The sequence below is a fragment of the Bos taurus genome, chromosome 7 (genome assembly GCF_002263795.3).
Source record: "Bos taurus isolate L1 Dominette 01449 registration number 42190680 breed Hereford chromosome 7, ARS-UCD2.0, whole genome shotgun sequence".
Lineage (NCBI taxonomy): Eukaryota > Metazoa > Chordata > Mammalia > Artiodactyla > Bovidae > Bos > Bos taurus.
In genome coordinates, this window is record NC_037334.1 from 57,917,325 (window position 1) to 57,932,385 (window position 15,061).

At 39.9% G+C, this 15,061-nt stretch overlaps 1 protein-coding gene across 14 annotated transcripts in view; it reads right to left on the minus strand.

Moving 5' to 3' along the window:
* The window catches only part of PPP2R2B (protein phosphatase 2 regulatory subunit Bbeta), a 509,482-nt gene that overhangs the window by 121,125 nt on the left and 373,296 nt on the right, over positions 1-15,061 (minus strand). For all 14 annotated transcript variants that reach the window (NR_073586.1, NM_001272085.1, XM_059888050.1 and 11 more), the window contains 2 exons: positions 7,793-7,890; positions 4,416-4,581 (listed from right to left, as the gene is read on the minus strand). Coding sequence is in view for 12 of the 14 variants with exons in the window: in NM_001272085.1 (NP_001259014.1) it covers positions 4,416-4,581; positions 7,793-7,890 (264 nt within the window). In the remaining 2 variants the exon portion in view is untranslated. The remainder of the gene's footprint in view (positions 1-4,415; positions 4,582-7,792; positions 7,891-15,061) is intronic.

Below are 15,061 nucleotides of genomic sequence, written 5' to 3' on the forward strand. Positions count from 1 at the left end.
ACAGCATGAGCTGCATCCCATGATGACATCAGCACATCCTATTTCCTCTCCGCAAGGCTCTGCAGAGGGGAGGAAAGCCGCCCCTTTCCCCTGCCTGTGTTAGGATTCCCTAGTTTCTCTGCTCCTCACCTCCCTCCTCCATCTTCCCTCTGCAAGTGCCCTGTCCTCAGCAGTCTGAAGAGCACCAACCGCATGGTGAAGTGGGCTTCCTGCCATAATCTGGCTATTCTAACAAAGAAGGGCCCCCGCTTCCTAACATGTGAGCATCACGCAGGCTGGTTGTATCTGCTGGTACTCCTGTCAAGTCTGCTAAGGGTACGATCTGTGCTTTCAGCCCAGCTTGTACTAGGACAGAAGGCAAAGAAGCCTCTCCTAGATGCTGGGTTGAATTTAGAACTTTCTATTCAATGCTCTTCTGGTCCTCCCCTTCCTGAATACAGACTGCATAATGACCTGCTTTTTAAGGTGGGAAAATGAAACTTGGGCCATATTTATATAGTCACCTGATTAACTACTAATCAGAGATCAGACTAGATTAGCTACTAGAGCTTGCTGCTACTGCTGCTAAGTCACGTCAGTCGTGTCTGACTCTGTGCGACCCCGTAGACAGCAGCCCACCAGGCTCCCCCGTCCCTGGGATTCTCCACACAAGAACACTGGAGTGGGTTTCCATTTCCTTCTCCAATGCATGAAAGTGAAAAGTGAAAGTGAAGTCGCTCAGTCATGTTCCACTCTTCGCGACCCCATGGACTGCAGCCTACCAGGCTCCTCCATCCATGGGATTTTCCAGTCAAGAGTACTGGAGTGGGTTGCCATTGCCTTCTCCTAGAGCTTAGAGGAACCTGAATCAGTGAATCTTAGTACCAATTATTTTCTATTGCTTGGCTTTGGAATGTATTCCATTCTAATGGCAAGACAATTCTCATATTTTTCTTATTATGAATGATAAATTACTATACTGAGAAAGACAGAAATTAGAGGTAAAACATAAAGAATAAAAATTCTTAAAATCCCTCGAGTCCAGGACCACCATCATTAACCACCATTATCAACAGTTTACAGTTCAGTTAATAATACAGTCACAGTATTTTTCTATGCATTTTTTGAAGAGGGGTACAAACCTATAATAATATCACATACATAGATTTATATTTCTCATTTTATTGTAAAACTGGTACATAGAATTGTAGAAAATGAATATAAAAGTAAAAAAATAAAATAAAACTTTCTCGATTCCACTAGACAAAAACAACTATTATGAAAATTTTGTGTATATCCTTATATTATATATATTATTGGATGTGGAATTACATAACTGTTTTTAATAAATGTAACATACTATACACAGCTTATACTATGCCTTTCCCCCAGTCATTTATCTATTTATACCAACATCTATCTCCACATAATGTATAACTGAGAATTAGTTAAAGGTCTAGGAATGGGAGACATTAATAAACTATAGAAAAGTCATACAATGGAATACTATTCAGTCATTGAAAATGTTACAGTATTTTAGGAGAAATATTTCACAATTACAAAGGTATTCCTGTTACTAAGTGTTATATTATTAAATTAAAAATCTGGTTGCAAAGTTATAGAATATGTCTCACTTTTGGTAAGAAACAGATTTATCCATGTTACTTTGCTATTCCTTTTAAAAAGCCATTAATAGTGGTTCTCTCTGTATAGGAATACTTTCCTTATCTTCTCTCTGCTTCTCTGAATTTTCTAAATTTTTTACAGTGAACAATTATTACTTTCATAGCATGAAAAACAAGTTTAGTATACATTTTCATCTAATCATAGGTATTATGATAGAAGGAGACATCTCAGTAAAAAATTTGTCTTCAGCTGGTAAATAATTTTAAGGTCTAGCTTCACAACTGAATGTTGGTTTTATTTTTCATTAAAAACTGTAAAGCTGGGACTGTATTCTAGCAGAAGATTAAAAACTGTACCCAGCTATAATGAGATAAGCACAATTTTTTTTCAAGATAATTGATGGTGAATTCAATTCAATTCCCCATGGTTAGGATGCCTGGAGTCATTCTTGACTTTATTATCACAATTTTTCTTGACTCAGTATCTTGAAGCTTTGTGGATAAAAAAGTCTGAGAAACATGTGGCTGATACCATGAGTAATGGCTTTTTCTTCCTTTTGGCTGGCTCTCTGAGTAGTTTATCATTACTTGTGGCACCTTTAAGCACAATCTTATCATCTATCTTCATTTTCTCTTTTGTACAGTAATTCCGATTGTCTTCCATTAATTTCTGCATGTTAACCTATTTGGCTTAAGGGGAATTCTCAACCTCAATATTAGTATAAAAAAGAAAATCACATATGAGCATGGGGATTTGTCTTCTAAGAATCATTTTGAGATGCTGGTGGCATATGAAATAGCATCCCAAATGGGAAGATAATATCCTTGTTAATCAAAAAACTATTTAAAAACTCAATTAACAGAACATGATGCTATATAATTAATCTTCATTGCATTTCACTGGTTTCTTCCCCATCCCCCCACAAAGTAGTTAATATGCCTTTTACGTCTTTAACTTTTATTATAATAATCAATAGGCTAAATTTCATAATACAAAGCTAGCCTAGAGAAGATAATCAGATACTTTTTCTCTGCCTGAAGTAATTAAGTCAAAATCATCAGAAGTTTCTTCCATTCTAAGTTGTGTTGAGTCTGTTGAGCCTTTGAGTAAAACTTACACAAAACTAAAAGATAAGAACTTGAAACACATTCACTTTTGGGATATCAAGATCAGAAGATCTCCTGGAGAAGGGAATGACAACCCACTCCAGTACTTCTGCATGGAGAATCCCACAGACAGAGGAGCCTGGTGGACTACAGTCCATGGGGTCCCAAAGAGTTGGACACAACTGAACAACTAGCACAAAAATGTAAACAAAACAATAAATACAGTTATGAGGAAGAATTAAATTACTTGGAATCTGGAGGAACAGATGAGTGGAGATCTGGTCATGTTGAGATAAGCTATGCTTGAATAACCCTACGCTGGCTATTTCAGAACCATTACTTTATAGATTTATACACTGGCTTCTTACATTTGAGGGATTTGGGGGATTCATATACATTAAAAACTTTCCCTCTTTTACCATAATATTAAAATAAAAATTGTAAGAACTTAGAAAATGAAAACAATAAAAGTAACAAATTGACAAGTCACTCATAATGCATAAGATTACATGAAAAATCTTTCAGTGTTTTTCATTCCAGTCTTTAAAAATGTTAATATAGGCTTGATCATTGTATATACACAGTCTGCATTATGTTTTATCTTGACATATGAGCATTACCCTTTCTCAATAAGTGCTGGAGATAGGCAAAAAGCAAACCCAATGTTTCTTGATTTATGCTTAAATGTATACTCCTCAAAGACTCACACAGAGGATGATGAAATAAGCCTCTTTCCAGCTTATTTGTTTGGCAGAGGGTGTTTAATTTATGTGTACTAATCCTCTTGTTATGCTATTCAATTAGCACCCTTTTGTATTTGATTTTATTCTGAATTGTTTTGAGCATAGATGGCTTCTTCCAAGTAGGATATTAAAAACCTTTAGAGTTGGTAATTCCACTGTATAAAGGCTTAAAGATTAGTATAGAATTGAGTTCTCTATGCAACCCCTAAAATCCTCTCTCTCTGATCCATTTATATCAATTCCTCCCCAAACCAATAAATGATGTAAGAAAAGTGTGGAGGGAAGAAGAGAAGAAACCATTATTACTTGATCCATTTTTTTGATGGCATCCCTGGGTTGGGAAGATTCCCTGGAGAAGGGAATGGCTACCAACCCCAGTATTCTTGCCTGGAGAATTCTATGGAGAGAGGAGTCTTGCGGACTATAGTCCATGGAGTCTCAAAGAGTTGGACACGACTGAGTGACTTTCACTTTCTCTACTTTCCTTCCTCTCTTCTTGACCTACGTTCCTAGTAGAGAGCTTGCTTGTGTCAAAGACATCTGCTTTCCAAACTCCCATATATATTCAGGGATTAATAACTTCTATCGAGTGTGCCAAACATATAGGGACAGCATGTTTTGTTTCCTGAAACGTGTTCCCACAATAACATTCGGTGAATCTTAAGACAGGAAGTCACATTCCAAAAACACCTGGAAATAATCTGCATTTGTCAAAAACTACAGATAACAAGTCTCACAGAATTCGGTCATAAATTTGTTATTTTTTTAAAAAGAGTAAGTACAATTTACTGAGTTTCTATTCTCAGTCAGGCATTCTGCTAAGCATCTTGCAAGTATGGTTTCTACGTTTTTCAACAGCCTGCAAGGTGAAAAGGAAAATGGAGGCTAAGAGAGATTGAAATATATAGTTTGCTGACTATATCTCTGAAAACACCAAACAAAGTAAGTCACCTTCACATACCATTAGTAGACAGAAGGAAGTAGGCTGCATTCTGCTGAGGGAGCCATCTTATTTTATTGATTTTTTCTTCTATTTCTAAACTTTTCAGGTAATCGAACTCGGGTTCATGGCTCTGGAATGTGCTGTAAACATTGTATTCACCCCTACGATGAACCTGATTTTTACTCTGTAAGAAGGGAAAAAACACACACACCAAAGATTAAATCACGTAAGCCAACTGAAAATTCACCAGTCCCTTCTTTTTTTGAGCAGGATCATGAGAGGTGGGACAGGCAGACCATGTCCAAGTGGGCTGAGGGCAGGACTATGCTGACCACAGGTTCCTCTTTAGCTCAGTGGCCTCATGCCATTTGATTGTGCACCCCTGGTGGTAAATACTGGCACCTCCAATATTTACATACTTTTATTTGTAAATTATATACATAAACTGCTGCATGGACATAGGGTGTACATCATAAAATATATGTAGAAATGCAAGTTGAAGTAGGACACGAGTTTTTTTTTAGGTGACTGTGTTACATGGCATGCAGAACTTCCTAGGCCAGGAATCGAACTCACACCCCCTGCAGTGGAAGCATGGAGTCTTAAACAGTGGACCACCAGGCAAGTCCCAACAACATGATTTTAAAATCAATAGATATTATAATATTTTCTGTCTAATGGATGTCTTAGACGCCCTTAGGAGTGAGTCATCCGATGCTGATGTCCATATAGATGCATATCAATCCTTTACAAAGAACACAGAACTGTAGCATCTGCACTCCTCACTGGCCTTTTATAACTCATCAGATCTTCCCAGAATCTCTGAGAGGTGCCCAGGGCAGGGAAATGGGCCAAACAGGCTCAGAGATATTAAAGTGACACACAGCTTATTAGGATCAGATCTCTCCCTCTCCTTTTCCCATCATGAGTAAAAAAACAGACATTAAGATAGAGAAGACATGCAGATCATTGGGAGAACTATGAGACTTTAACTGGCTTTCCCTTAGCATCGATTATGCAAAGTGCACACAGCAGGAACTAAATAAATGGTGAGAGAACAGAACATGAAGGGGAGGGGGTGTGGAGAAAGGGACAAGAGAAAGAAGAAAGGTGGACAGGAGGAAAAGAGGGTGTGAGAGAGAGAAAGGAAAGAAGGGAAAATGGAGGGCAGGTTTGCATTTTAGGATCTTGTGACCAAGAGCCTAAAGATTCAGGCTTGAGAAAATAGTGTGCACAAATTCAAATCCAGGTCTTATTAGGCATTTGTCATAAATGCATGACTCTTAATTAAAGGCTTAAATTTAAAAAAAAAGAAAAAAAACTATTTCTGGGTGGATACTGGACATTCAAACCCAAGCCTCAATTTACTGATAGGTGATGGTACTGATGCTCCCGTGTTAAATGTACTCATGAGGGCATTGAGGTTCTTTGAGCAAATTCTCCAGGACAGTGTCACTTGAGCATTCATATACAGGAGTCACCCACAGGAGCTGAGAGGAGATCTGACTTAGATGTTGCCACATGTCTGTGTTTCTCAAGCTCAGTGTTCATTCAACCCCAAGCCTTGCCACATAACTCAACGGTGAACTGCATGTTATTATCCTCAACATTTTTCCCTTATTGAACAAAACCACTCGCCTTTGGAAAATGTGTCCCCCTCCATTCTACTAATGAATCAGGCTTCCCAAATATTTCAGTAAATTAAAATAGGTGAAACTTATAAATAGCTAATGGGAAACACGGAATGGAATATTACTGGCAACATGCTGCCTTGGGTAATTTATGCTAAACAGCTCCTCTGGTTTCTCTTTATCATTACTATGAACCTAATTGGATTAAAAAAATGGAAGAAGGTGGTTTAAAAATCAATTTTAAAAGGACTTTAGAGGTTGACATACTTGCTCCTGTCCTGTTTACTGCAGAAAGAGCTAGTCCACCTGAACAATAAATTTTTAAGAGCCTTGATTTGCTACCATCCAAATCAGACTGTCAAGTGTGTGGAATATGTGCCAGACCAATTAGCAGTAGGCAGCTCCAGAAAAGCAGGAAAAATTCCAGGTCACGAAGAGCTATTAGTTTCTACTTGCCAACCACATTTTCGTGTTTCCAGGGCCAATGGAATAGGCTGGGTGCCTGAATTAATGCTGAACACTTGAATTCATATAGAACCCCAAGGGATTACCATGCCCTTATAGAAATTAATTGCAAATAATGTGCAATTACCAAATATATCACCTCTAAATGAGACTTCCCTTTTTGGAGGGGAGATGGAACACAAATGGCTTTGAGGCATAAAGCAGGCTTTAAATTGCTAGGGAAGTCTCTTGTGAAGCCTCCCTCCCACACGGGCGGCCTCCCACTACGCAGCACCGGGTGAATCTCCGAGGCAGGCAGTAGCAGATGGGAGAGTCACTTGAACACAGACTGGCCTGCTGTAAGCTTCAGGACCATGCCAGGGGAGGCCAAGGAAATAAAATTGGGCCATAATTCTGTTCTGATGGAGCAGAAGCAGACACCCCAAAAAAACTCAATTTATATGAAAAAGAGAAGCGATTCCTAGTGGAACCCAAGTCTCAGGAAGAAATGGGCTTTTAGAGATTCACTGGGAGTTAACGGCTCCTGCTTGGAAGGCATAGAGGATTCAGCTGCAGGGAACTTCATGTCATCCATAGTAAAGTGTCGCCTTCCCAGGCGGTGCTAGTGGTAAAGAACCCATCTGCCAATGCGGGAGATATAAAAGATGTAGGTTTGATCCCTGGGTCAGGAAGATCCCCTTGAGGAGGGCATGGCAACCCATTCCAGTATTCTTGCCTGGAGAATCCCATGGACAGACAAGCATGGTGGGCTACAGTCTATGGGGTCACAAAGAGTTGGACATGACTGAAGTGACTTAGCATGCATGCACATATTAAAGTGTGAGCCATGTTCTTTGCTCAGATGTCATTTTCTGGGATTTCACTCGCTTTGGTAGAGGGAGCTACATTTTCTTTTCTGACCCAAGTTATCCTTTTCACATCTGTTGGGGAAGGGCTATATCTTTTATCCCAGGTATTGTGTTAGGAGTCCCTGAATTTCTATATCCAAGAGAGTTAACCCTACTGAGAAAGGAGGTGTTACACTCTACAAGCGCCTGTGGAATTTTGCAGATCCAGAGAAGTGAGGTCGTTTTGAATGTGCAGTACCCAGGATTGGAAAGGAAGACCTTGTCCAGAAAAGACTCTAATTCCAGGTGCTTTTGTGAGCCTGTGCAACTGTTGATGTTAATGACTTTTTGGCAGTTTTTAGTTTGCAAGCCAAGCAGCAAGGTTAAGGGCGACACATGAGGATTAAGAAACAGTGGGAGGCCTCCTTTAAAAAGAAGAGAAAATGGGCATTTTGCATTCACTGCCACTTACCTCCTGCTCTCGTTGAAATATTACAACCCGACCCCCCTTGTCCCCTGTCGCTAGTAATTCTCCCGTGTGGTTGAATTCTACCGTAGAGATAATGTCAGCTGAAAAGAAGAAGACAAAGGCAATTTAAGTAACTGCACACTTACTTGCAAACGATAGATAATAGACGTACTTTTCTGTGCATTTAAGGGCTTAGGGCTTTGTCTCTGCAGTGGAATGTACAAGGATTTTATGTCCTGTATTTGAAGTGCCACTAGAAGTGGCACTTGGGGAAGTAAATTTCCTAGATGCCCACACTGCACTGTGGTCTCTAGGAACAACTGGAGAGAACAAAAGGAAAAAGCACATTCAGATTCTTTTGTTTTGGGGAATAGAAAATGAATTTCCTTATGGCTCAGGGAAATGGCAATTTTCTTTGATAATTTCTACCAACCACAGACTCTTTTCCCACCCATGGCCTTCTGCATCCCCCTTTCTTCTACACCAAGAAACTTCCCCAAATGGGGTTCAGCTGTGGAATCTAAACGAGGACTGAAGGCTGATGAGCAGGGTTGAGATGCTTGAAGCTCAGACATCAAAAATGAAGGGACACAACTCAAAGAAACTATCAGGGAAACTCCAGGAGTTGGAAATTCAAAAAGGAACCCTGGAAATGCTCCCCCTTTTCTGGTAAGCCCACCACACCCTTCTGGAAGAGCAGGGCTTTACTGCAAGGAGAAAGGTGCTGAGAAAACAGGGTCACGAGGTCAGAGCGGAGAGGGAAATTTGTACTGTATATCTCTAAACAGAGAAAATACACAGGCACCAGGAACTCAGATCACAGATAATTGCTGAAGGAATGCCAGCCTGCCAAGCCTTTCTTCAATACTGGTTATCCCTGGAGGAACATGGACAGGTAAATTACCTATGATTGGATTTATTAGGGCTATTTTTAGAAAAATGTCAGAGGTTAATTCCTCTTCAATTATTCCCCCACAGGGCTCCAACAATCACTACCCAGAGTGCAAATGAGTTAAAAAAAAAATAAAAAAGGAGGCGGGGGAATTATGACTGTGGCCTTTGACAGAGGTACATTCTGAAGATTGTGTCCATGTAAGGAAAGCGAAGGGGAAACAGTGAGCTGGAAAACTAAGGCAATTACCCCTGAATAACTCAAATCTGAAATCTTACTTTAATATCATCATTTCAGGATTTTCTTTATATGCCCGATTGATTCAGGTAAGTAGTGTGAAATTCTCCACTTTGCTTCTAACTGTCCTTTTCCATACATGAAAATGTTTTGAATGGTCATTCTTTGTGCAGAAGAAAAAAGAATAAGGGATAACCTATAAGCACTTTCAAGCCAGGCGCATTTAAAAGAATAATTCATGATTTCTGTTCTGGCGTCTTAGATGACTGACCCCCGTGGTAGCAGATTCAAATCCTACAGGGCCACGAGGGAATGGGGAGTGAAGGAAATCAGGTGAAGTAGGAAGCTTGCATCTGCTCTTAAAAGACAAGTGGCTACTTGGCTCAAGCCAACTGTGACTATGAAATATTACCTGTGTTGCCAGATATTCTGATTTTTTAAAAAAAAACCTTTTATTTTATATTGGAGTATAGTTGTTTAACAATGTTGTGAGAGTTTCAGGTGCACAGAAAAGGAAATCAGTCATACGTATACATGTATCCATTCTCCCCCACACTCCCTTGCCATCCAGGCTGCCGCATAACACTGAGCAGAGTCCCTTGTCCTATACAGTAGGTCTTTGTTGGTTATCCATTGAAAATATAGCAGTGTGTACATGTCCATCCCAAACTCCCTAACACCCCTTCCCCTCATTTCCACCCCTTGGTAACCATAAGTTTGTTCTCTAAGTCAGTGAATCTGTTTCTGTTTTGTAAATAAGTTCATTTGTATAATTTCTTTTTAGATTCCACAAATACGGGATGTCATTTTTTTTTTTAAAGAAGCTGGAAACCCTGAGCTTTACATGAAAATCTCTTCAGTTTTATATATTGGCAACAAATGATTTTTTTTTGAGTGCCATGACATTAAAAAATATATATATAATCCTGTCTATCAGATTATTATTTTTTTGATTATGAATTTTATTTATTTTTTTTAATTTTATTTTATTTTTAAACTTTACAATATTGTATTAGTTTTGCCAAATATCGAAATGAATCCACCACAGGTATATCCGTGCTCCCCATCCTGAACCCTCCTCCCTCCTCCCTCCACTACCCTCCCTCTGGGTCGTCCCAGTGCACCAGCCCCAAGCATCCAGTACCGTGCATCGAACCTGGACTGGCGACTCGTTTCATACATGATATTATACATGTTTCAATGCTATTCTCCCAAATCTCCCCACCCTCTCCCTCTCCCACAGAGTCCATAAGACTGATCTATACATCGGTGTCTCTTTTGCAGTCTCGTACACAGGGTTATTGTTACCATCTTTCTAAATTCCATATATATGCGTTAGTATACTGTATTGGTGTTTTTCTTTCTGGCTTACTTCACTCTGTATAATAGGTTCCAGTTTCATCCATCTCATTAGAACTGATTCAAATGTATTCTTTTTAATGGCTGAGTAATACTCCATTGTGTATATGTACCACAACTTTCTTATCCATTCATCTGCTGATGGGCATCTAGGTTGCTTCCATGTCCTGGCTATTATAAACAGTGCTGCAATGAACATTGGGGTACACGTGTCTCTTTCCCTTCTGGTTTCCTCAGTGTGTATGCCCAGCAGTGGGATTGCTGGATCATAAGGCAGTTCTATTTCCAGTTTTTTAAGGAATCTCCACACTGTTCTCCATAGTGGCTGTACTAGCTTGCATTCCCACCAACAGTGTAAGAGAGTTCCCTTTTCTCCACATCCTCTCCAGCATTTATTGCTTGTCTATCAGATTAAAATGGTTTGTGGGTCACCCGCTTCTGACTTCTAGTCTCTAGAGTGCTCCTTCCAGAAAAGGCCACTCCATTCCTTATCGACAATCTCAACTGGACATCCCATCCATTCACTCAAGAAGAGCCCTCCAAATGAACACTACCTTAAGGAAACACAAAATAAACTGCACGGCTATTCAGTCCCTGATGTAAGTTTAGAAGACCCGTTTTTAGAACAAGAGCCTGAGGAGGAGCAGGTGAGCCCAGCAAGGCTGGGAAGCCAGTCACCTTGAGTGAATGATCGATCACTTTCCTTTGTTAGAGTTTGCATGTCTTAGCAAAGCACTCTCAAGTACAGAGGGGATATGAAGCCTGTTTAATGTTTCCAGTTGCCTCAGAATGCCCTGGTTGAGAAACACTCTAGTGTTAGGAGACTTCTCACGTTAGTGGCTGCTCTGGCTTTTCAGTGAGTGGCTAGCAAAGAGGTTATTCACCAAGCTTCCTGGCTTTGGGGAGAAGCTAAAACAGACACTGCTGTTTCTTTTCACTTCCAGGCTTCTGTCAGGCACTAAAAAATGAGCCAGATACCTCCCGGAGGGAAAGAGAAGCAGGGAGTAATGGGAGGGTGATGGGGAGCCCCAGCTTGGGACTTAGTGCTGTGCTTATGTCTTCAGGGCTAAGATTCTGCTTGCGTGTATGGGTGTGTGTGCTAAATCACTTCAACTGTGTCTGACTCTTTTCAACCCCATGGACTGTAGCCCACCAGGCTCCTCTGTCCATGGGATTCTCTAGGCAATACTGGAGTGGGTTGCCATATTCTTTCTTCAGGAGAGTTTCCCAAGCCAGGAATCGAATCCACATCTCCTGCATTGCAGGTGGATTCTTTACCCACTGAACCACCAGGAAAGCCCCAATATTCTGCCTAAGGGCATCTGAAGCCCTTCCTCTCACCAGCAACATGAACACAGACGTTGGAGTTCTACATGGGTTCTAGGGCCAGTGTATTGAACTAAGAGATGAGTCTTCCCTTTTGGTGACACTCAGTATTGGAAGGGAGAGGTAAGTAACTTTTTCTAAGGTTGGTCTCTGGCTCAGTTTCTAAGAAAATGTCACTCCAAGGGAAACAAAACTCAGTCTCCCAAGGATGACATGCATGTTGTCTTTTTGCCTGGATTCTGTGAAAACGTCTTCACTCTCTTAAGATGCATATGGGTCAAATCAAGGTGGGATTCAAACTCAAGTCTAAGCCATGTGATCCAAGGCAGTATTATTAGAACTCTGCACTATGGGCAATCAGGTTTGTCCCCTGATATATATAAGGAGGTATATAAATGCCTCCTCTGTTTTCCAAGTGTTATCATTGTGCTATGTCTCCCTTGAGAAACTTATCAGAGAAAGACTGATTGGCATGGCAGGATGCTGAAATCCCTTAGTCTTTTGCCAAGTCCTTACCTTGCTTTTAACTCTGCCAGGGAGGTGGTCTGTATACTAGGCTGTTTATATCTGGGTATTGTCTTCTTCCCTTCAAAACATATGCCACGGCAACTCAAGTTAATACCTGTTTTGAACTTTCGTGTTTCCTGACTCATTTATCATGGCTAAGCTAATAGGTGTAACCAGAGTATTTTACTGCCCTATCCATCTTGTGCGTATCTTCATCTATGACTGTTTAATAATTGATGCAAAACTCATGAATCACCCCACATTCCAATTTCAAGACAGGGAAACTTTGGATACAATGCTCTTGTGCTTGCAACATGCTCTAGGTAGAGCAGTGTAAATTAGAAAACATACACTGCTCAAGACAACATAACTTCTGTTGAGTACAGAAAGAGGATATGGCAATAACAATAAACCAGCAAACTCAGAGACAATAAGGTCTTGTGAAATCTTGGTCAACAGAAGTCAGTTCATCAAGTTCAACTAAAGTTCAATTCATCAAGTTTGATTACGGGACGTTTTGCCTTTAAATCATAAGTAGTCACCGCAACTCACTTTCTTAAGGGTGCAGCTGAGTCACGTTATTATGCAAAAAGTTATACACTTGAGCATTTTTCTCTCTGTTCTATAAAGACGTGAATGAAGTGCATGTTTTTGACTAAAAACAAAAAGCAGAAGCCAAAAGCAGTTATAGAGGTCAAGTGTAGTTAACATGATTTTTTTTAAGGAAGCCCTGGGAAGTATGACGTTTGCCCTGCTCCACATCTGTTCGTGCTGATTTAATTTCCACAAGATGGTGGCCTGGTAACCCCATTTCTAGCTCAATAGGCACTGTTCAAATCGAGTTTTTCATTTTTTAAAATCAATCTCACCATCCTTCAAAGGTTCCAGACTAACAAGTTCACACATAAAATTTCCATTTACCTGAATAATAGAAGCTGACTTGGCATTTATATGCACGTGATTGTGAAGTTGAAGAGAAGGAAGGATTGATCCTCTTGCTCATGCCGTAGACTCCCCTGGTACCAAGCTAGGCTGGAGTCTATGCAATGCCAGGGCTGACTACAATTATTAGGCGCTGCATAGTTCAATAGCAGGGTGACTATTTTGATGAAATGATGCTCAGTGTAGACTTAGGACCTAAACCCAAGTCCTCTGATAGGACAAGATCTTACTGACCACATCACTAGCACTGACCTCTCAGCATCCATCACAGGGGTTAAAATAAGAATGTAATACAATTTAGCCTTCAGAGCCCATGACATGTTTTATCTTTCGTCTTGGAAACATCTGGAGATAATACGGTAAGGTCATATACGGTACTTGTATCAGTGGACTAGTGCTGGGCGAGCAATATTTGGCTTTCTTCCTGACAAGGAGGTCGTTCTAGCAGAGTCTGCTGTTTCTTCTGCCAGGGCAAAGATACCAGCAAGAATGGGAAACGGGTTTCCCAGCTGATGACAATGGGGCAATATGGCAGTAGCTGCCAGCAAATCTGCGTGGAGAAGGATTGGGGGCGCTCTTCAAGGCTGAAATGCTGGGGTTAATTGCAGTGGCTCCTGCAGTGAGGGTACTTGTAGAGCCTTTGTCATGCGCACAGGGGTTTCCAGTTAGATTGGCCCTGACTTTGTGGATCATTAAATTAAACAGGATTCTTAGACTCCCCAGTGGGCATTAAAACAACTCCTTCCATCTTCACAACACTGTGGACTCCTCCTTGGGTTCTGGTTCACAGTCCAAAGTCAGCATCCATTTTCTTGGAATAGGTTTTCTATGGATAACTGAAATAGTACACTGGAATATACTTCGTATCAAAATGGCAGGGGGAAAGGAAGTCTGGTTTTGGTCAAAGAAGACTAAGAACTGCTCTACTACTGGGATTGTGTTCAAAATGGTTACACTGAAAAGATGTTAATGTAAAATTTTAAAAAGTCAGGTAATAAAATACTATGCCTAAAATGATCTCAATTTTGTAAAGTATTTACATTTTAAAATGTATTTTTTTCAAAACTGGTAAAGTAATATATGGGCTTCCCTCGTGGCTTGGTGGTAAAGAATCCCACTGCCAATGAAGAAGCCACAAGAGACTCATGTTTGATCCCTGGGTGGGGAAGATCCCCTGGAGAAGGAAATGGCAACCCACTCCAGTATTCTTGCCTGGGAAATCCCATGGACAGAGGAACCTGGTGGGCTACAGTCCATGGGGTCACAGAGTCAGACACGACTGAGCAACTGTGCACATACACAAAGTAGTATATACTTCCATTAATATCAAATGATGATTAGCATATAACATGACATATCCCCCAAAGAGAGCAATCAACTCTTATATACACACAAATAATCATAGGAAAAAGTCTATCAGAAAGTACAAAATGATATTGTTTGGGGGTAGGACACAGATGTTTAAATTTACTCTTTTATAGCCTTCTAATTTTTCAGTATTTTCTAATTTTTTTACCTTAATCATAAATACTTGAACAATTTTTAACTTTTAAGCAATTTTAATTGACTTTCAAGTTGAATACAAGATTTTAACATCCACCTCAGTGACTTTTTAAAAATTTGCTTTTTAATTCCCATATAATAAAATTTACTTTTTGCAGCATATAGTTTTATGAGTTTGGATAAATTCATGTAGATGTGTATCCACTATCACTGTCATGAGACAAAACAGTTTAATCACCCTCCTCCTAAGAAGTTCCTTCATATTGCCTCTCTATAGGAACAATTTTTCAAAAAGGAATAAGATTATGGGAGTGAAATGAGGGCTTCCAAAGGAGTGTGTATAAATACAGAGGCTTAATGCTACTGGTCTCTACACACATGGCTCCATTCAATTTCTAGTCAATGATCATTTTCTAGCTAGGTGGAGTCAGATTTTATTTTTTCATCTTATTGCTTAGATATTATCACTATTTATAATTTTGTTTTTAGAGTACTGGGAAGCTCAA